Source organism: Eleginops maclovinus, chromosome 2, assembly GCF_036324505.1.
Source record: "Eleginops maclovinus isolate JMC-PN-2008 ecotype Puerto Natales chromosome 2, JC_Emac_rtc_rv5, whole genome shotgun sequence".
In the NCBI taxonomy this organism is placed as follows: Eukaryota; Metazoa; Chordata; class Actinopteri; order Perciformes; family Eleginopidae; genus Eleginops; species Eleginops maclovinus.
The window spans coordinates 9,918,377-9,940,351 of NC_086350.1; the positions used below are offsets into that span (position 1 = coordinate 9,918,377).

The following is a 21,975-nucleotide window of genomic DNA, read 5'->3' on the forward strand; positions in this document are numbered from 1 at the left end:
AATGATTTGTTGATTAAATTTAGTACCGGTATTTTAAATCTTAATCTGCAAATGACCAGTAACTAACATAGCAACTAATTGAAGTTAAAGTACAATATGTCCTCTGAAGTAGTGAAGTAGAAGTAAAAAGTATCAGAAAATGAATATACTAAAGTAAAGTGATAACTTATCATATATGTTAATGCAATCTTTTAACAAAATGATCTCATCTTCAGAACTTGTAACAGGACATGTCACATTGGGTCTGTCCTTTTTTTAATGTCCTAAAAAATAAAATAAAAATAGTCCTGATCTTATTTTAATAAAACCTCCAGAAGAATGAGGTCAAATATTTTTAATTACTGATCCAGCATTTACCAACTCGATGAACATGGCAGTTACTTTTCTTTGTTCTGGCAAGTCAAAATATCTGTCAGATTACAATCCGGGTTATTTTGACTGTTAGCACTGAACAACACCATGCCGTTCTCCATTTATAATCCGGCTTAAAACCTGAAACTTCCCAGCGTTTTTATCAGATTCTCCTTACATCCCACGCTCTGCTCTTGAAAAAGAAATCAACAGCTAAGACGAGTATCGTTGACCATATGGTATTTTATTGCACTGAATTCAGTAACTAAAATAAAATATATACCTAACATACATAGGTGGTGGAATCCTCAGATGTGTTGGTTAAAAGGCAACGAAATGAGAAATAAATATATAAATAGATGAACGACTGACACCTTCTTTCCTACACACACCTGTAGGTCGGATGCAACCCTACACTCAGGTGGTGTGGGCATGGAGGAGAATAGTAATAAGGGATTGATCGAGCCCATTGGCAATGACTGGCTAGTGACGGATAGTATCTCTTTTCCCTCGAGGATTGCGGAGGTCAGAGTCACTGCAAACTTCAGGGTTAGTAACCAGGCAGCTGAAGCCACTGGACACGATCCTCCGATGCTTTGACTTGCTCACAGCTCCACACAGAGAAACAGAACGTATCATCTAAACACATGAAGATATTAACAAGTAGAAGGATTAAGAGTCCGGTTTTAAAAAAAGCAGTCAGTGATACACGGCCTGTTGATGCAGCATAGCATCACAGAGCAGCGATTGTTCAACATCAAACCTTACAATCAAATAAAGTAAAATGAAAGAGGTAAATATGCAGCAATATGACCCATCAGGGTTTCTTGTCAACCACGTGTCCAAGTAACTGCTTTTTAGCCCTTTGACTGCTGCGAGAAACAGGATCAGTCTTAGTGCATTGCTGGTTTCAGGATGTTTGATTATCCACAATTGCTTTTATTCTTGTAACTCCCTTGTTTTAATCTGTTTCCCAGTACCAGTACATTCACAGTACCTTTGTAAACCCATAAAAAAACACAGATTATTGCATACTATGCTGATGGCACTCAAACAACTGTTCTGTACCAAAGTTATTGTCTGGCAGGAGTGAGTTGGCATCAGTGTGTGTGGAAATTGTCTAACACTGCTGACACTTTCCAGGACTATACAGAAAAACCATCATCGCGCTCGAGTTCAACACATTCAAAAATGTGTCCCGCTTCTCGCACTCAGACAGACAAACATCACATTACATTCATTACTTCAGGTTTTGAGAGTGTGATCTGATTTGTATGAGCCATTTTGGGTGTGCAATATTGCTGAAACGCTATCTTGGAAGACTTGCTGTCATCACGTTAGGTGATCTCTGAAACGAGCAAAGTGCACAGTCTGTCTCTCCTCAAATCTCTTGGAAACCTTGCATTCACACAACACACTCAGTGGAGGGAAAGACATAAAAAAGGACAATCATTTTTGGTTTCAACCATAAAAGGATACAGTTTGGACACATTTCCAACTAAACAGGTATCGCTAAAAGGTAACACAAAATGTTCTGGACAATGGGGCAAAAACTAAATACTTCAAACACAGAGTGTGGTTATTATACAATACATATAACAATTGATATTTTCATGAGGTGCTATATATACCTAAGAATAGGTGTGTATTTTATTACTATATTCAAAGATGCAATATCCTGTAGAAAAAATATCCATCATTGTCCATAATTAGCCATTCAGTCTGATTAAAAATGAAACCACCGATCTCCATTTTTTGATAATTTGATAAGAATAACACACCCTCCTTTTTTAGATTAGTGGCTGAATCAATGCCAAGAAGGAGGTGACCTTCATAGTGTCCGGGCATTAAAGGAGGGTGTGTCCGAACCTCACAAGTTGGATGGAAGTGTGGACTGTTTGTGTTCGGTCTCTATCATTTTAGCAGGGGATCTAGCATGGGGAGACAAAACAGCAGGAGGCTGGTTCTGAGGTTCAGGCCCTGAATGTGTCCGAATCACAGGAGCAGCTTTGCCCGGGATCGGGCTGTATGGTTTACTGACAGCCATGGGGGAGGAGAAGGGGCTCGAGGCCCCCACCACCCCCTCTGAGGAACCGCTCATGGCCGAAGGCCTTTCCCGGTGTATGGAGATGTGAGAGCCTGAGATAGTCTTTATTTCCTGCGTAAAGAGATCCCCCGAGGACTCCACACCATCTCTGGCAGGGCATGAGGTCTGAGCGGTCAGAGGGCTGCGAGCCCCCACCGTGCTGGGGAGCTCAATGTTGTAAAATGTCCGTCCCATTGCAGGGCTCTGTATGCTGGGGCTGTGGACCGGAGGTGTGTAGCAGGGCGAGACTTCATCAGAGCCATACTGAGCCAGGGAGGCGAGGGCCGAGTGCTCGTGGAGAATCTGGGGGAGGAAAATAGACTGCAGGCCAGCGAGGCTTTGATGTGCCAGGGAGGCTGCGGCCCCTGCTCCAACTGCAGACACTGGCTGCATATATCCAGTGGAGGACTGAGTGCTGGTGATGAAGGGATGACGTGAGAGGTGCGGACCGCTGGATGTCCTGACAGCTCTGTCGTGACCGAACCCCATTTGCTGCGCGGTGACGTGAGAGGTCTGCTGCAGCTGGCTTATTAATGGGCCAACTGAGCTGCAGATGAGAGGGCTTATGGTGGAGGAAGAGGGGGCTGGGAATCTACCTGCAAACCTCCCTGGCGCCCCCTGCTGGAGTAATCCTATCGGGTGTGGTGAGGTGGTCATAACCCCATGGAAGGGCTGGGGGTGGAGCTGAGCAGAGCAGGTGTAGGAGACAGTGGTCTGGCTCATGGGGAAGACTGAGGCGATGCCAGAGTGAGGAGGAAGGAACGGGAGGTGGTGTGAGGGCGGAGGGGCCAGAGGCTGCAGGCTGCTGGTGAAGATGGGCTGGGAAGTCAGTGTGGGGGTCACAGACCCCGCATTGAGGTGCTCAATCCCAGATCTGAAATTTATGGAGCTGGAGGGAGAACCGGGGACGCAGCTACTGGATGTGTTCGCTCCAATGTGGACCCTTTTTTGATGGAGAGCCGCGTCCTTCAGGGGAGCGGGTGTCAAAGGATGGTGGAAGAGGATGGGGGGCAGCTGGGAGTGGTGGGCTAAGGCCAGGGCCAGAGGGGTGGTGGCGGCAGCAGCCTGGAGCGGGGCCTGGATCAGCGGGGCCCAGATGACCTGGGTGGGGGAGGGGGGTGCGGGTAGAGGGTGTAGGCTCTGTGGGCTGCCCTGGATCAGCTGGGTGCACTGGGCCATGTCGCGGTCATGCTGCACAATTCTTTGGATGATCTCCGTCTCCTGGAAGTTTAGTGCACCTGCGCTTTGGTGATGCTGGACTTTACTCTGAAGAACAGAGTTCCTCTTACCTGTTAAGAAACCAGAAAATATAAGGTCATGTTATTTCTATTTCATCAATGACTGCATATATAGGCTTCCTTTTGTTGGATGATATATTGTCCCAGAAATAAAGACGATAAACTTGTCATTTCAAGAACAATTTGGGACATATCTATCTACCATCAGCAGCAACCATCTTACATGGGTGTTCAGTTCTTATGTCAACATTTAAGCTGAAACTGTAAAGGCAGTATGATCCATGCTTAGTTCTGAGCAGAGGATTAATCGGTCATCTAATTAATGCCAGGATTTTCAGATAATCCGCATCTGCCAATTATGAATCTATCATAGATTTTTGTGTCCAACACTAGGCCAACACAAGGCCACTTACGTTGTTTTTAGATTATTATTATTTGTAGGAACATGTCTGTTTTATTTTGCAGCTTTTATAAAGCACTAAAATACATAAAGATTGTTCATAAAATAATAAATGTTGGAGTCTACATAACATCACATACATAAACTGTCATTACTATTACTAAAACTACATTAGCATTCAAAATAATATCAAGTGAAATAATAACAATTTAAATCATATATAATATTTAACTGTATAACATTAAATTGGCTTCTTTACACAGCTTTTGTCTCTTGGCCGAGGGCTTACCGATGCGGTCCAGGCGGTCAAGGGCCACGGTCTCGAAGGCCCTCCTCATCATGGGATACTCCTCCAGCACCTCGTCGAAGTTGTCCACCGACAGAGAATAGAGCCGGCAGTAGTTATTGGCCCGAACGCTGGCCGTCCTACGACCTCGGGTCAGCAGGCAGATCTCTGCAGTGAGGGAGGGGGAAAAAAAGTTTAATTATCTTTACAATTTCACTCAAACACATCTTGCAGGTCAGAAATAAACATAAAAAATCAAATAAATAGACAATAAATATCAAGTGTAGTTTGATAATATCCTTATACAAGTCGTGTGATATATTAAAAACACATGAATATTATTTAGATCCGTTTATAAAAGGAAAGGCCCGTTTTTTATTATTAGTGTGAGATGATAAAACATGAAATGACTGATGTCTCTGAACCCCACAGATGGAGCACTTAATGCAATTTCTGCAGCTTACAGTCTGTCCTGACCTCATCTGTCGTGCCAGATCAGAAAAATAAAATAATGCGCCATTTAAAAAAACAAAAAAGTAGACATATTATTCAGGACAGACATATTGAGGATATAGACACAAACACACTCACACACACAAGCTCACACGCGCCCTTTTTTAAACACATTTCCTGCACTCATTTATAATTTTCACATCTGTGTGTGTGTTCAGCTCGTGCTAGTAGATTTAAGCCAAAAGCATCAAAGGTTATATCATACAATTCTTGTTCAAAAATGTATTCTGGGGTAAACATGTACATTTTGTTAGACATTTGATATTACACTGCTTTTATTCCCAGTAAGTTTGGGGTAGAGTGAATTACAAATTCATATTTCCAAGAAGACTTATGAAGGGCATTAATAAATGAAATATTCAGGATTTCAGTTTTAAATACGGTGGTAACAAAAGGGGAACCCCCCCCACCGATGGAATCAAAGATCCTAAGGCTTTGCTTATCTTAGTTCAGAGACCTTTTAAGGAGATGATGTGGACAATTTTTCCCAGCTGTAATAGTCAGGGAACTTAATCTGCTGAGTGCCAGAGCCAAATAAATCAAAACAAATCATACTATCAGCACTCGCTCACATACATTCGAACAGACTCAGTGCCAGCCACAGAAAGTATCAGCATGCAGTCCACACAGCGGGTTGTGTGCAAGACATTACCTCCAAAATACGAGCCGTCAGAGAGCTTGGTGTCTGACGGCTGGACCCCGCAGATGGTGCTGCTCTTGGTGAGGACGCTGACGACGCCATGCTGGATGAAGTACATCTTCTTGCCGATGGTTCCCTCTCTGATGATGTAGTCACCCGGCTGGAAGACCTCAAAGCGTAGCTTTGTTAGCATGGAGGTGACAAAATTTGGATCAGCGTTGGCAAACAGAGGCATGGAGGCCACCAGTTTACGACAATTGAAGTTGATAATCTCCTGCAGAGACAAAAAAAGAGTTTTTAGATTTCAGCTTTAATAACACAACTGTCAGTGTGACTACATGTGTACGGTTCAATCATAATAAAAGCAGAGCAGTTAACGGCTTAGTGCTCGGTTAATGAGGTTCTCTGTCCTCATAAAGGCTCCGGCCATTACTAATCAGATTACATGACTGCTAACATTATCGTGCTAAGTAAGGGAGCCGTATTATGTTGCATACATAATTAACTGTAAACCATTTACAGCAAGGATGCTCACTTCATTTTTATTAAAAAAAATATATCAAGTTTGCCAGGATGAATGAATGAAAAAATGAAAATAGCAACACAGTGGGGGCTTCCATTCATAGACTCAGCAGTTTTATCATGAAGACAACAACAACAACAACCATGTGGATGACTCTGACCTCTCGCAGTGGCTCATTCAGCTCCTCCAAAATGCTCTCCTCGTCAAATATCTTGCCCTGATATCGGTGTTCGTAATACTCGTGGATCCTCTGGCGCATGTCGGCAGGGAGCTTGTGGAAGGACATGTACTGCTCCACTTGCTTATACTGCAAAAACAAACAGATAGTTACAGTTATTGAAATATAATAATTATATATTAAAAGTATTTTTTATATATTTACTACTGGCTGGCCCTTCTTACAGTAGGTTGTCCATTCCCACAAGAATCTGTAGGTTATTATGTAAATATATAATTGTATTTACCAATGCAATCAACCCGCTACCACAGTATTCTTCAACTTCACACTTGTTTAATTTTATAAATACTGCTTTCTTACTTATAATTTATTTTCCCTGAATGTGCACTTCCGTACATTTGTATTTTATTTTAAATAATATGTGCATGCCTTATTATCTAATATTGTGTTATTTAATATTTCGTCTCCATCTATACTGCTGTAACAATATAAATGTCCCCTCTGTGGGACGAATTAAGGAATTCTGATTCAGATTTTAAGTGAACAACCAACACAGAAATACACGTAACTGTAATTTAGGTGCAAGAAAAAACGCTAAGTCATGTCAAAATGAGGATATTAAAGTGATTGATGTGTTGGCTCAGAGGAGGAGTATAATGTGTCTAATTATGTTAACAGTCAACTGTCAGGCCATCTGTGAAACCTGCCCACAGAGCGATGCTGTGCCTCTGTCCCATCTGACAAATACAGTGGTGCTCTGCAGGCTCCAGCTAATAACATTAACTGCTGTGTCCTTCAGCCGTGTTCTCTAGCAGTATTCTGTCTCTAGGTTTGTTGCTAAAATCGCCTATTATGTGGTCAAATACTGCCATCTAGTGGCCAAGTTAGGTATCGGTTTTAATTTAGTCAGTAAGTTACGTTCAGTGTGGTTAGTGTGCGAACGGTAAACGAGGGAGAAAGACGTGCTGTTTCTGTTGCTCGCAATGCACTCGATACAGGACAATCTTTTCACAAGAATACTGTGTCAAGTAAACGCTCTGAAAGCCTCTTCAGATTCCTTGGATCAGTTTGTTTAACTCGCTGTCTAGGCTGTGTAGCACCACACATAGCTGAGGGCAGAAGAGTGAAAAGATTAGTCAACACATCAAGTTATTCACCAAGAGCTACATCTCTAACCAGTCAAGATGTCAGATGCACATAACACCCCTCCCGTCTCCCAAATGGAAGTTAGATCAAAGTGTGGATCAGCAAAAACGTCAGCTTCACACCGGTCAAGCAAGTCAAGTGCTAGCATGGCTGCAGTCCGAGCACGGGCTGTAGCTGAAGCTGCCCGCGCCAAAGCCGAGTTTGCCAAACGCCAAATCGATATGGAGGTCGAGAAGGCACGGATTGAAGCAAGGCTGAATGCTCTAAAGCAGGAGGGTGAGGCTGAAGCAGCCCTCGCTGCAGCAAGAGTCCTTGAGGCGGCAGCTGAAGGCCCAGATGACCGTGAGTTGACCACTCCAGCTATCCCAGTAACAACGCATGATCCAGTCAAACGCGTTGCAGAATACATCAAAACTCACTTTAAAGATGAGCCTGAACCTGAGATGGAAGAAAGGCCTCAGCGAGAATCTCAGCCTAGGTACAGTGTGCCACCACCAGTCACTCAGTACACACCTGGGTGGGCTACAGGGACCCCAGCTGGATGGCATCCTCATCGAGCCCCACCTGTCTTTAACATAGGTACCAGAACAGACAACACACATTCACAAAGCAGATCAATGTCCAGAACAACAGAATTCTCAGATCTCGCCACTTACCTTGCACGCCGTGATCTTCTAACCACTGGGTTCAAGGTCTTTGACAACAAGCCAGAGACTTATTTGTCCTGGAAGTCTATGTTTTGCAATGGCATCGAAGGACTAAACCTCAAAGCCAGCGAGGAGCTCAATCTACTCACAAAATGGCTGGACGGGGAGTCGCTTCAACATGCCCTGAGGATTAGAGCAGTTCATGTGAACAATCCAGAGACAGGCCTCTGGCGTCTGTGGCAGCGGCTGGACAAGAATTACGGTTCATCAGAAGCCATTGAGGCGTCCCTGTTTAAGCGTCTGGAAAGTTTCCCCCGGATCTTCTACAAAGACAACCACCTGCTGCAAGAACTCGCTGACCTCCTTCTTGAGCTACAAGCAGCGAAGAACGAAGGCTATCTACCAGGCCTCAGTTTTCTTGATACGTCGAGAGGAATAAACCCCATAGTTGAAAAGCTACCGAATAATCTCCAAGAGGCTTGGATCAAGCAAGGATCAAGATATAAGAAAGAACATAATGCTTTATATCCACCCTTTTCTTATTTTGTCGAGTTTCTGAACAGTCATGCTGAAATGAAAACAGACCCCAGCTTTATGCTTCAAGGCTACAACACGCCACATCCCAAAGCAGAAAAAGCACAAGAGATGCAGACAAAGATTAGAACACCCATCACAGCAAACAAAACAGAAATCGACACGCCTGATGCAAATGCTTATACACCACCTCTTGATCCAGATAAACAATGTCCCATTCACAAGAAGCCACATTCTCTTGCTAAATGTCGGGGCTTTAGAATGAAGACATTGGACGAGAGAAAAGGTTTACTCAAAGAGCATTCCATCTGCTACAAATGTTGCATATCTACAAGGCACAGGGCAAAAGACTGCAAAGCAGTGATTCACTGTTCAGAGTGCAACAGCAACAGTCACGTGTCAGCACTGCATGCTGGCCCACTGCCCTGGTCAGTCAAAGATCCAAAGACACCTACAGAGGGTCAAGGCGGGGAGCCAGACAACCCACACTACATTGAAACCTCCTCCAGTTGCACAGAGGTATGTGGAAAGGGGCTACAGGGAAAGTCATGCTCGAAGATTTGCCTGGTCTATGTTTATCCAACCAAGTTCCCTGAAAAGAAGAAGAAAATGTATGCAATGTTAGATGACCAGAGCAATGTATCACTGGCAAGGTCTTCCTTTTTTGATATGTTTGACGTACAAAGTGAAGCTCTACCATATACAATGAAGACATGCTCTGGCATAACGAACACCAGCGGAAGAAGAGTCAACGGCTTCATCATTGAGGGGATGGATGGGAAAGCACCTATGCCATTACCGACACTCACTGAATGTAACCAGATTCCGGATAATAGGAGAGAAATACCTACGCCTGAGGCTGCAGCTCATCACCCTCATCTGAAGCCCATCGCGTCTCTGATACCTCCACTGGATCCCTCTGCAGAGATCCTTCTCCTCCTAGGCAGGGATATCATCAGGGCACACAAGGTACGCAGTCAGGTGAACGGCCCACATGATGCACCTTACGCTCAATGTCTTGATCTAGGGTGGGTGATCATAGGGGACGTTTGCCTCAGAGGAGCTCACAAACCCACTGTGAGTTCTTTCAAGACCAGCATACTTGAAAATGGGCGACCCAGTTTCCTCACCCCCTGTGAGAGCAGAATTCACGTCAGGGAGAGGTACACAGACACCTGCCCCCTGGGTGAAAAGACGCAGACTAAGGAGGGTGTAGGCAAACTCATATTCAAGCAAACAGCCGATGATGACAAGCTGGCACTTTCTGTAGAAGACCAGACATTTCTGGATATCATGAACAGAGAATTCCACAAAGCCAAGGCCAAAAGATGGGCGGTCATCTTCGCATGTATGAGTATACGTGCCATACATATTGAAATCATAGAATCAATGGACACATCATCATTCATAAATGCTCTGCGCCGGTTCTTAGCGATCAGAGGTGCTGCGAAGCTGCTCAGATCTGATTGTGGGACCAACTTTGTGAGCGCCTGCAAAGAGCTGCAGATTGACAAGAACGGATGCCACAACAAAAACATCGAAACTTACCTTGAAGACAACGGTTGCCAGTGGCTGTTTAATCCTCCTCATGCGTCACACATGGCCGGATCCTGGGAACGCATGATTGGAGTTGCTCGCCGAATCCTGGATGCGATGCTACTGCAACATGGGCATGCAAAGCTAACTCATGAGGTGTTAGTAACATTCGTGGCTGAAGTAACAGCAATAGTGAACGCAAGGCCCCTTACAACAGTTTCAACAGATCCAGAGCACCCTGTGATTCTCACCCCTGCCATGCTGCTCACACAAAAGTATGGCACGTCACCAGCACCACCAGGCCAGTTTGAAAGCCGTGACCTCTTCAGAGGGCAGTGGCGGCGCGTGCAGTACATGGCTGAGGTCTTCTGGGCACGATGGCGAAAAGAATACATCAGCGGGCTCCAAGACCGACGGATATGGCGGACACCGAGACCGAACCTACAAGAAGGAGACGTGGTCCTGCTGAAGGATGGTCAGGAGAAGAGGAATGACTGGCCCATCGGACTCGTCAACAAAACCTTTTTCAGTGAGGATGGCAGAGTCAGGAAAATAGAGGTCAAAGTCATGCGGAAGGGCGAACAGAGACTCTTCCTACGGCCTATATGTGAAGTCGTCCTTCTGGTTTCTAAGGACACTGCTTAAGAGACTTTGAACTACTTTTATATCCTTTTCAAATATTCTACATAAGTTTGTTTGGGTGACATCCTTAAGATGTCAAGCGGGGAGTATTCTGTCTCTAGGTTTGTTGCTAAAATCGCCTATTATGTGGTCAAATACTGCCATCTAGTGGCCAAGTTAGGTATCGGTTTTAATTTAGTCAGTAAGTTACGTTCAGTGTGGTTAGTGTGCGAACGGTAAACGAGGGAGAAAGACGTGCTGTTTCTGTTGCTCGCAATGCACTCGATACAGGACAATCTTTTCACAAGAATACTGTGTCAAGTAAACGCTCTGAAAGCCTCTTCAGATTCCTTGGATCAGTTTGTTTAACTCGCTGTCTAGGCTGTGTAGCACCACACATAGCTGAGGGCAGAAGAAGCAGCAAAGCACCAGCAATCGTCTGTGTCCTGCATTAGGTCCCTGATTTGCTTTTATCAACCGGCTCTTTAACTCCCTCCTATAGTTCCCCTTTTTCTCTGTTAAGAATCCATAAAGGCAGCTCCAAAAAAACCTTTCCCTAAACACTCTCATATGTTGAGGCGTCTTTTCTCATTTATTTTTAATCTCCCTCTGTGGGGCATTTCTCACTTAAATGTCTAAAGATTCATAACAAGTGTTAACACAAATAGTTTGACACAAGGTCACACATCATCCTCACAGTTATCTGGAGTAAGTATTGAGACACTACAAGCTGCACGTACATTAACATGTTGAGTAACTTGAGTAAAAATACATTACAATACCTACATTCAAAATAGTCAAAGTAAAGAAGCACTTTCAGCTAATTGTACTATTAAAAGTACTGTTTATGAACCAAAATGGCCCACGTGACTCTTGTAATGTATAATATTATACTATTAGTACTCATTTGATAATGTGTAAGTAGCAATATACTGATGCAGTTTTTCAAAGTGGAGCCAATTTTTCACAAATGTGTACTGGTAAGTAGTTTAATCTGATTATCAGATTATATAAACTGATCATATGTTCTGTATAGAAAATGCCAATCAGAAAAGTAAGGTTAGCTATTTAAAAAATGTACCAGAATACTAAATACTCCAAAAAAGTAAGTACCTCAAAGTACTTGAGTGCAGTATTTCTGTAAAGATACTTCCACCACTTAATTTGACTGTTTTAGACCTGAAGAAAGTAGATTTGATCAGCCATGCAGAGAACAAACACACACCTTTTCTTGGTACTGCCTCCTTGAGGAGTCCAGGGACTGAATGAGTGCAGTGGCATGGCCCACAAACATAGCGAAGCAGGTAGCGCCCACGATCATGCTGAGGATGGTGAGCCACACGTCAGCCATGCCGATGGGGGGGTACAGGCCATACCCGATGCACAGCATGTGACTCATGGCCTTGAACAGGGCGTAGGAGTACTGCTGACCCCAGGTGTCATTCTTTAGGAGACAAAGAGGAGGAAAGTTTCTCACCTCAACATTAATACTGCAGCACAACTTTGTGAGCGTATCCACAGTTTGAGATGAAGACCAGCGCTGATGACTCATTTATTTTCCAGGTTTGTTAGCTGTGAAGCCTGCTGAGGAGCTAAGAAAATGTCCTCTTATAACACGCATGCTGATTTATTCACTGGCATTACTGCCCTGGATTATTCTCCGGTGTCTATTTCAGTTATGAATATATCTATTATTATATTCTTCACTCAGAGTGAATATTGATACAGTTTAAGTTTAAATATTGTAATATGATTATGGCTGCAACATATGATTATTTTCAAAATAGTTTTTTTCTATCAATTTGAACTCAACAAATTGTGAAAAATGTTTCTTATAATTTCTTATTAAATTTGACGGTACAAACTCCAAAGATTTTTGGTTTACTAACATATAACACAACATTTTTTTTACTTTTGCGAGGCTTAAAAAAAGCACTGTTTGGAAAATGTCATTACATAATGACAAGCAATAAAAATTCATATTTATAAAATTTGTAGCCCATAAATGTTTTGTCTATTGACTAATAAGTTGAATGAACGATTGCAGCCTGAATATGATTGAGTGATTTTTAAGCCAATTAAAAAGCCTTTCTATATAATGTCAAATATCCATAGAATTACTTTATTGATCCCAATTTGGGAAATGTTTTGTCCATCCATGACTTAATTGGAAAGGGATTTCAATGTTGGAAACCATTTATTTTGCTTCATGAGCACAAAGTGCAAGTGGCTGTGGTATAATCTGATTTGATTATGACTGACCAAATAACCCCAATAACTGTCCTCAAGTTTTGATTTAAATGTTGCTACATCTTGATTGGTGCATGGAAATATCTGAGATCACATTTCTTCAGCTGAAACACACCGACTTCATATTAGGAAAAAAGACCAAGGGAAAAAAGAAAATATAAAAAATTGTCAACTAAAACCTGTTTGTCAGGACACCATCAGTCATAGTACACATACCACCATCTTGTTTCGTGTGACCCAGCAGTCCTGGGGGAAGTCCTGCAGCATAGGAACCAGGAACTGCAGACAGCCGTCCCAGTGACACAGCAGCAGCATCATGCCGATCAGGTTCATGATGCGCACCATGGCACTGGCCAGGTCATAGGTCATATGGAAAACCTGTTACACAGATTATCAGCATTAATATAAATGAAACAGTGAAACACAAATCTATGAAATTTCAATTCTCTCATCATGCAATCAGAGGATTTAAAATATACAATAGGTGCTTTGTGGGCCAATGGACACGGGGGTCCTTTACCAGGCCGCACTGTTCTTAATCTTCTATATACCACATGAGGCTGTTTCCCTGTTGTGTAATCATCTGTAAGCAACATTAATGGGCTCTGGGGAATGCAGCCTCAGTTGGAATTATCAAAATAACATAATGCAGGGAAATATATGTTATTACATCAGTCGATTGTGTGTTAGGGGAACCAACAAATGTACTCTAGAGAATTAAGAATTTGTACATTTGTCTTTAAAATACGCAGTATCATCATTTTCCCTGAGAGAAAAAAATGTGGTAATCCAGACAAGGTTACAAGTTAGCAGAAATCTGCTAATGCGAGGGGATCTCCCCATGAAAAGCACTTCTGCCAGGGGAACATTTGAGATTAAGGCTGTAAATAATGATTACTTTCATAAATGATTGTCTGTTTGTTCTATGAAATCTCAAAAATGGCCATCACTTGTTCTCAGAACATGAGCGGAGTGTCTTTAAATCACTTGTTTTGCAAAATCAGTGTTTAAAAAACCCAAAGACATTAAATTAAATATTGTAATACACTTGACATATTCATAATTTAAAATGATGGAAATGGAGGATGTTTGCCATTTGTTTTGGAAATGAAAAAAATGATTAATACAATTGCAGCTGATTCATTTTCTCTTGAGTAATTGGCAAGTAACTGAAAAATTGTTGCAGCTTTAATAGTTAATGTGGAGTCAGATCTGAAGATCCAAAGAGCCTGTGTCTGCAGGATCTACCTCTTCCCACTGGTGGATGTAGCGGATCAGTCTGGAGAGGCGCAGCAGCCGCAGCAGGCTGAGGATCTTTGTGAAGCGGACGATCCTCAGGGCTCGGGCCGTCTTGTAAAAGTCTGAGTCGATGCGAGTCTCTACGATGAGGAAGATGTAGTCCACAGGTATGGAGGAGATGAAATCCACCACGAACCAGGTCTTCAGGTACTTGATCTTGATCTGCTGCGGATCCAGGATGATCTCCGTGTTGTCCTCCTTCACGATGCCCGTGCGGAAGTTGAGGACCAGGTCCATGAGGAAGAAGGTGTCCGAGACCACGTTGAAGACGATCCAGGGCGGAGTGTGCTCGTCCTTGAAGAAGGTGATGCCCACAGGGATGATGATGAGGTTTCCCACCATCAGCAGCAGCATGGTCAGATCCCAGTAAAATCTGAAACAAACACCAACACACATAACTCATGTTGTAGATAGAAGCAGGCTGATTGTCATCATTTTGAACTTTTTTGGTCTGTTTTCATGATTTCTAAAAATAAAATAAAAATGTTATGAATGGATGCTGTTCAGTTTACACAGGAGAGTGTGTGTGTGTGTGTGTGTGTGTGTGTGTGTGTGTGTGTGTGTGTGTGTGTGTGTGTGTGTGTGTGTGTGTGTGTGTGTGTGTGTGTGTGTGTGTGTGTGTGTGTGTGTGTGTACTGAATATATGCTTTATAATATTCTGATATATTCTGGACATGTAGGAACTTCAAAAATATATGAATCTCTGTGCAATTTGCAGTCTCACACTGTAACTGCAAATCAAGTAAATCTGTGTTCAATGGCTAATAAACAATTAAAAACAAACAGATTGAGCATAAACATTACCAAACCAAGAAATTAGTTTATTTTAGAAAACAAACTAATTATCTTCAAAAGTGGGCTTCTGTCCACAGGGATGGAGAGGAAAATGGGTTATTGAAACTCATCTGAATTGCTTATGAGGAAATATTGATTTTTCACAACTGACTTAATCCTCAAGTATCAGCAGCAGAGTGCGAACTTCTTACTTATAATTGCATTGAAAAGGCAATTTGAGTTTCAAAGTTTGGCAAAACATTTTCATTAAAACTCATAGCTTATTTGAAAAATCTGGCAAGTTGCAGCCAACACCTACATATCAAATGGTCATGTATCTGACCCAAAAGCTGTTTTTAACAACTTTACTGAATTGACATTTTACGTTGTCAGTTGTTCCCCCCCACACACTTTTACAGTGGAAAAACACAGCAATGAAGAGCTCTAACACATAACAACCAGCCAAGAAGTGTTCACCAATTCCCATCTTCAGTGTGTATGAGATGAGAAAGCATGCATGCATGTGATTGCATGTGTGATCTATTTCAGAGACCTAATTAACTGCTGATCGATCCAACAGGAGCCTGACACACCTGCAGGGCCAGCAGAATACTCTGTCTGGGGGCAGACCTGTGAGGGCGCATGCATTACATCACTTAGGGTTACTTAAGTGACATGTGAGGCAGCATGCAGGAACCACCCTGTGTGAGCCAAACAATCAGGAGAACAGAGAGTAAATGTAGAGGGAATGCTTTCAAGGTTTAATTTAAACCTTGAGTCTCCAATTGACCGAGAAAGAAGCCCTTTATTATGAGTAGACATGATGTGAGATGTCTATGGATGTTGCAAGTAAGCAGCTCAACTGTTTTCCTTCCGTGTTACATTTTCTGTGCTCAAATGATGGTCAAGGAAAGAGGCAACTAACAGTGGGAATGTGACCAACGTGATTTACCTATTCTAGTTGCTCACACCCAACCTTCACAGGAGAGCAACACAAGCGGGGGAACCAGTAAAGGACAGGGTGTCCATTTGTTCTAATCAGCTTTCTGTTGTTCCCTGCCAAACAAAGCATTTGCATTCCTCTCTTCATCTGCCTGTTTGTCTCTGCGCTGACACACTGGTCCTAATTGCACTTCCCCTCTCTCGCTAAATCCAACGTTATCTCCTGGGAATCCATGTCATCTCCAGAAGTCAGCTCCCATCAGCCAGATGTTGAGTAGTTAGCATTACTGCTCTGCACGCGTCACCGTGCTGCAGAAACCTGGAACAGCTGGACTGAAAAAAAATGGTCTGCATTACTGCCACTGCAGACCGTCCAGTTTGTTCATCAGCTGACTGTGCACGCAGCATTCAGGGACACACAGATCAGACAACTTGCTGGTTTAATCTGATGCTACCATCAAAATAAAGCTGGCAGTTATGGGGTCTCTGGACCTCTCCCGGTCCAGAAAGGAATCTTGTGCTATTTGGGTCAGAGTTCAACTCCGTTAAAAAGCATGACAGCACAAAGAGAGCAGAGTTACAAGCAAAGTGAACACAAAAAGGCTTAAAATGGTGAAAGGAGCTTAGATCAATCAGGACAGCTGAAAAAGGGATCACATTTGTACTAGAGATACTTATCTCTTGCTGCCAGAGCGCAGCTGAAGCACAACAGCCTGCATGCAGCTCAGTGGCTTAACACACACCTGTACTGTGGCTCAGGCCCACCAGCAATCATATTAAACATATTCACGAAAGCGTGCCAGTTCAGTATGTCTGCTGCTGTAACCACGGGCAGCTTTAATACAAAACAGCAGTTATGTATGCTCTTAACAACACACACACTGTGTTTATAAAAGAAACATAAAGGGGATACATACTATGCTGTGCTGAAGAACAATGGTTGTGGAAGCATACAGGATTTGAAGTGAGTGAAATTGACAGTTTTAGGATTGGATTCAAGGGTTTCTCGTAAATCAAAAAACGTGAAAAATCATTAAGTATTACACCTGTAAATGAGGTTTTGGGATCTGAAGGACAAAGTGTACACTTCAAGAGCCCAGAGTGTGAACCAAACCCAGTATAAAGCAATGACACCTCATACCTCATACACACAGAGTTAACAGCTGGGCGTCCTGATTCCTCATAACATCATTTTCATTTCAATCTCTCTGTCCATTTCTGTGTTTTCTCTGTTTTGTGGTGTGTCCCCTCCCTGTCCACACCATCTCTGCTCCATTAGACTAATTGTACTGTAATAATCTCCACTGATGTGTGCTTCTAATATCTCGAATGGTCATGTTACCCTATTTTGATTACCCCTTTTTCAAGCCCCTGCTGCACTCTCTGTAATCCATTGCCCTGGCTGAATGATAAAAAAAAAAAGTGTAATTCAGATGAGTGGAAAAAAACTGCTGTGACACACATCGGCATACAACTGGCCGCTGGAAGTATGATGACAGTGAGCCTCAAGGTTAAATGTCATGAAAATCCCTTGATGCTGGTTTGCATGCATTGTGCAATGAAATGTAAAGTGTGCTTGTATGCATGGCACAGCATAGGTGGTAAATCAGGGAGTTACAGGTTGGCTTACACAGAAAAACTGTGCAAAAAAAGGTTAGTTAGAATACAGTATGATACATTATTGTGTAAACAAAGCCATATACACAACAACACTTCTCTAGGCCAAACAAAAAAGGGACTTAATATCCTATATGTCTGATATAATTTTGTGCTTCAAAGAGGATTTTGTATGCCTGTCAGTTCATTCAGGATGGATCAAATGGTTGCCTGTAAAAATGGCCTGTACAGTCTTACAGTGTTAAGAAAGGATCATTTTCAGAAATTAAGCCAGTTATCTTTTCAATGTGTGTAAGGATTACAGAGGCACATTCCATTTTAATGCCTCTGTTCTGCACAGGCTCACACTCCTGATTATCATGTTATCATAACATCATCACAGTGATTTAAAAAAAAAAACACTTGGTAAATGGGGGATTAGTGTGTATATTAAGTTTACAGTGACTTTGACAGCATTTTAAATCAAGATTATGCTATTCTAATGTGATGTTTATATTGTATGCCAAACAACTGTATGAAAGGATCACAGCTGCACTTTTTTGTAAAGACACCACTGTTTTGAAAGAACAAAAGAAAGGTTTTCTGTACACAAATTACCTAAAATCACTGTAAGGGTGGATTATCCAGAAGCCAGCAGACTTTACTCGCTCCCTCTCATGCTCCACGGCCCTCTCACTCCCCAACATCCGCAGGGAGAACTTGTTGACTCCCGGTTGGAGCATCGCCCCAAACTGCCGGTGCATGAAACCGGCTTGGTACAGCCGGTCATCCTCAGGTATGATTTGATCGATTCCTTCCAACTTGATGAAACTTGACTGGTCAAACGTGGATTCTTGTACGGCTGTGGCACTCAGACCCCCTGCTGCCCGCTGCTGGGCCCCGGGGCTGAGCTCACCAGGGAAACTCTCGCTGCCTCCCGGGATGAGGCGCCGCTGCTCTGCGGGATCTGACCCGGGAGGATGCCGCCCGGTGATGGAGGAGATGCTGCCCCGGAATAAGCGACAGTCCCCATTCAAGTTAGTCTTCACAGTAACGTCCCTTCCCAAGTCTTCGCTCCTGGCCTCCTCAATGCTCTTGCAACTGCTTGCAGGAGACGGAGAGGACAAATGTTTTAGCCGAATACTTTTCCTCTTAGTGTCCTTGTCGCCGTTGTCTCCTTCGTCAATCACGAAGGGTTTTTGCCCAATGTTTTGCGGCAGGCTGTACAACCGTTTGCGCATGGTAGACTGGAATCTTTCCATTTTGAAGAAAAAGAGGAGCTGCACTCAAGAATAGCCAGTGAAAACAGAGGAATGAATCATGAATCTCATTCACTTGGGGTGCCACTGGAGGCAAAACAGTGACGGCGCATCCGCAGGACAGGTTGTATCTTATTTGACACTTGGGACGTGCCTCTTTCCCCCGGTTCAAACATTGAGATGCGTCAACAATACCTGTCTCCCTTCAATCGGACGTTCATGTAGAAGCGGTGAACGGGAAATGCGTGTAAATCCAGGTAACCCCACAGCGTACAGATGAGAGCGCATCAGGATGCAGCATGCTGAGTGTCGGACGTGCCACAGTGCTGAACTGCTCAATGACAAAGCATGATCTCCACCTCCCCAAAATATCTGAGCTCTCTGTCAGTGCAAGGTGGTGACACGCATGCACACATGCACGCAGCTAGTACCTGCACCTAAGCAGCGCTGACCCGTGATCCAGCAGCGCTTTCTAATAACGTGAATATCGATGGAGCTAATCCATCAGGATGCCACTGGCGCTCACCCCGCCCAGTCAGGACAGCTGAGAGCAGGGCTCGAGTAGGCGATCCAGCCTGGGAGTTTAAAGCTTGTTCAGTAGTTGAGAGGAAACCACGGGAGGTCAGAGAATAAAGTCAGGTTTTTATTGGAAATGTGTGTCCATCTTGCCCTGCACACAGAATAAACAATATGCCAGCCAAATGAACCGAGCCGTTTTAGATACCTGTATAATGTATGTGGTGGTGTAATAACAACTGTCAGAGGGCAATGCTAGTGTTTCTTTCCTCAGTCTTAAGGTGCATTTATGCCAAACTGCCAAACTGCCAAACGAAAAAACTTTGTGTACTTGTGGCAATTGCATGTGTGGCTCGTTGGTCTAGGGGTATGATTCTCGCTTAGGGTGCGAGAGGTCCCGGGTTCAAATCCCGGACGAGCCCTCTACTGTTTAGTTAAAACTTGTAGGGTGTATATATCATGGTGTACTGAAGGATTAAAACATTCACGAAATGCAGTGTTGAGTGCCTTTGGACAACTAGTCAAAGTGGGGGAATTCCCTTCAACCTTCATTACTGTGGGGATAATAGATTGGCCAACTAACTACATGATGATTTTTAATCCTAGAGCACACTTTTTTAGCCACATAGAAAATTGACGAGATACTTCCTGAAAGCAAAGTCCAACATTGAAAATGTATCTGGTGAAGAGTTGTTGAAAGCAACTTCACTGAATTTAGGAATACATTATTAAATTATAAATGTAAATATACATTTTCAAGACTGCTACTTGGAATTAATACTATTTTTTCTTTTCCATCATTTCTTCCACAAATATCACATCAGTGGTTTCATAACATGGAATGTAAATGGCAGGAAATTATATTTCTTTATCAACAAAGATAACTGTCTGCAGGCTATTCTGTTTTCTTCCTATTTCGAGTTATCATCCAACAACACCAAACACAAATGAGCCTCGGCATCAGCCCTGTAAAATCGCAGTCTCTTGATCTCAAACTGCCCAGATTAGAAGTTCACACTCAATGCCGTATTTAGCACACTGCATTCATCACCCTCCATAATGTTTGCAGGCATGGTAATCACCAAGTGTAGGAGGTCATCTCAATATCACATGGCTGATTTTCACTCAGTAGCCAGTTTGTGTAAATCTAACTATAACCAATGGAGTGAAACACAATTTCCATGTTCAGTTTTTTCATAAATAGTTTTGTAGAGTTTTAATTAAATTTCAGTAATTTTGGAGGAACAGAAACATTTCGAATATTTTCGACACTCCTTTTTTTATTTAATAATGAAGACTTGTGGTAGTTTTGGCTCGGTTTACCTTGTAAACTGGCAACATAATATACAGGTACATTTTCCTGTGTGTTACAGAGGTATTTGGGTTTTATTGCATGTAAATGGTATGCAAAGGCTCAAATCCCAAAGTTCAGTAGGGAGTTATTTTGAAATATTCTCAGAGGAGGCAAGTAGTAAAGCAAGTCTTTAATAAAAATGGCTACTGTGTGAATTAAAAAGAAAACAATTAGCAAATTTACAGATCCACTGGGCTGTTTAGAAACAAATAGATTAGACTTTTTTACCAAACATTTCCTTACCTGACTGATATGTTAATCCACACACAGAACTACAAATCAGTTTTTGTTAAAAGTTGTGCTTTTTTTCAGGGTTAAACAATTCACAGATGTCCCTCTGCAGATGTACAGTTCTTAATATTACTGTCTGATCCCACTGGCATATTAATCCAGGACACAGTTACATCATAGGAATCAGGCCCAGACAATTAAAAGAAACACATAACAATGTGTACTCTCCAGCTGGTAATAGAAAAGCTGCAGAAAGCTTAACAATCAGCCCTGTGACTCATGGTGGTACCAGCCAGCAGGCACGATACAACAGCGCCCCCCTCTGCTGTGCTGCTGAACTTTACACAACATGTGTTAAACAATGTGCCCACAACTGTTCAAGACAAACACAGGAGAAAAATACACTCAGTCTCTTAATGTTAGGTAGAAATTGCTAAGACTATAGCCCGATGTAAGAAATGTTTTTTTCCCACTACACCTATGATTTTATATTATTGTATTTATGAAGATACAAGACATTCTTTGAACCTCTTAGGAGAACACATGCTATTCACAAATGCCATACAAGCATACTTTTATACAGGTCAAAGGTATGATTTATGGTGGGACTTTTGTATTTGGAAGCCTTATCTCAAGCTGTACCTCATTAACTGTTTTATATGCAGTGTTTGAGACTTTGTAAAGCCATAAAATAAACTGCACACAATCAGTAAGTACTAATATGTTAATACAAAGGTTTAAACATACATTTTCTAAATTGCCTATCAAAATGGACAACTTTCACGTTAATAAATTGGGCTCAAACTGCAGATGACTGTACTATCATAACACATTATTGATGATAAATGAATACTTTTTTCACTTTAGGGCCATAATTTAGATTTTAGGCAGAGACTTTTACCTCCACCTGTCAATAATCCTAATGAGAAGAGAGCTTTGGGTGCTTGCTATGTCACCTTTTCCATCTTTCACATTTAATCTGGAGTTTATACATTCACATCACATGGGGGAAAAATATCCCAATATAGGAAGAGTAAAATAAAAAATAAATAAAA

The 21,975-nt window shown here is 42.5% G+C and overlaps 1 protein-coding gene and 1 non-coding gene across 2 annotated transcripts; one reads left to right on the plus strand and one right to left on the minus strand.

The window, feature by feature from the left end:
* Positions 1-652: 652 nt before the first annotated feature.
* Positions 653-18,822, minus strand: LOC134881885 (potassium/sodium hyperpolarization-activated cyclic nucleotide-gated channel 3-like). Its single transcript, XM_063909477.1, has 8 exons — positions 18,179-18,822; positions 14,198-14,621; positions 13,166-13,327; positions 11,925-12,143; positions 6,198-6,344; positions 5,527-5,788; positions 4,365-4,529; positions 653-3,726 (listed from the first exon to the last, which is right to left on the minus strand). Exons 1-8 carry the CDS (start codon positions 18,820-18,822, stop codon positions 2,222-2,224), a joined length of 3,528 nt encoding a protein of 1,175 aa, XP_063765547.1. The 3' UTR covers positions 653-2,221.
* An 863-nt stretch (positions 18,823-19,685) lies between these two features.
* On the plus strand, positions 19,686-19,757 carry trnap-agg (transfer RNA proline (anticodon AGG)). The gene has a single exon. It is a non-coding gene; the product is annotated as a tRNA-Pro (tRNA).
* The last annotated feature ends 2,218 nt before the right edge of the window (positions 19,758-21,975 follow it).

Coding starts and splice junctions, on each gene's coding strand:
- LOC134881885 (XM_063909477.1), bottom strand. CDS start 18,822: ATGGAAAGATTCCAGTCTACCATGCGCAAACGGTTGTACAGCCTGCCG. Junction 14,622..18,178: donor CACCCTTACAGTGATTTTAG/GTAATTTGTGTA, acceptor TGTTTGTTTCAG/ATTTTACTGGGATCTGACCA. Junction 5,789..6,197: donor TGAATGAGCCACTGCGAGAG/GTCAGAGTCATC, acceptor TTGTCTCTGCAG/GAGATTATCAACTTCAATTG.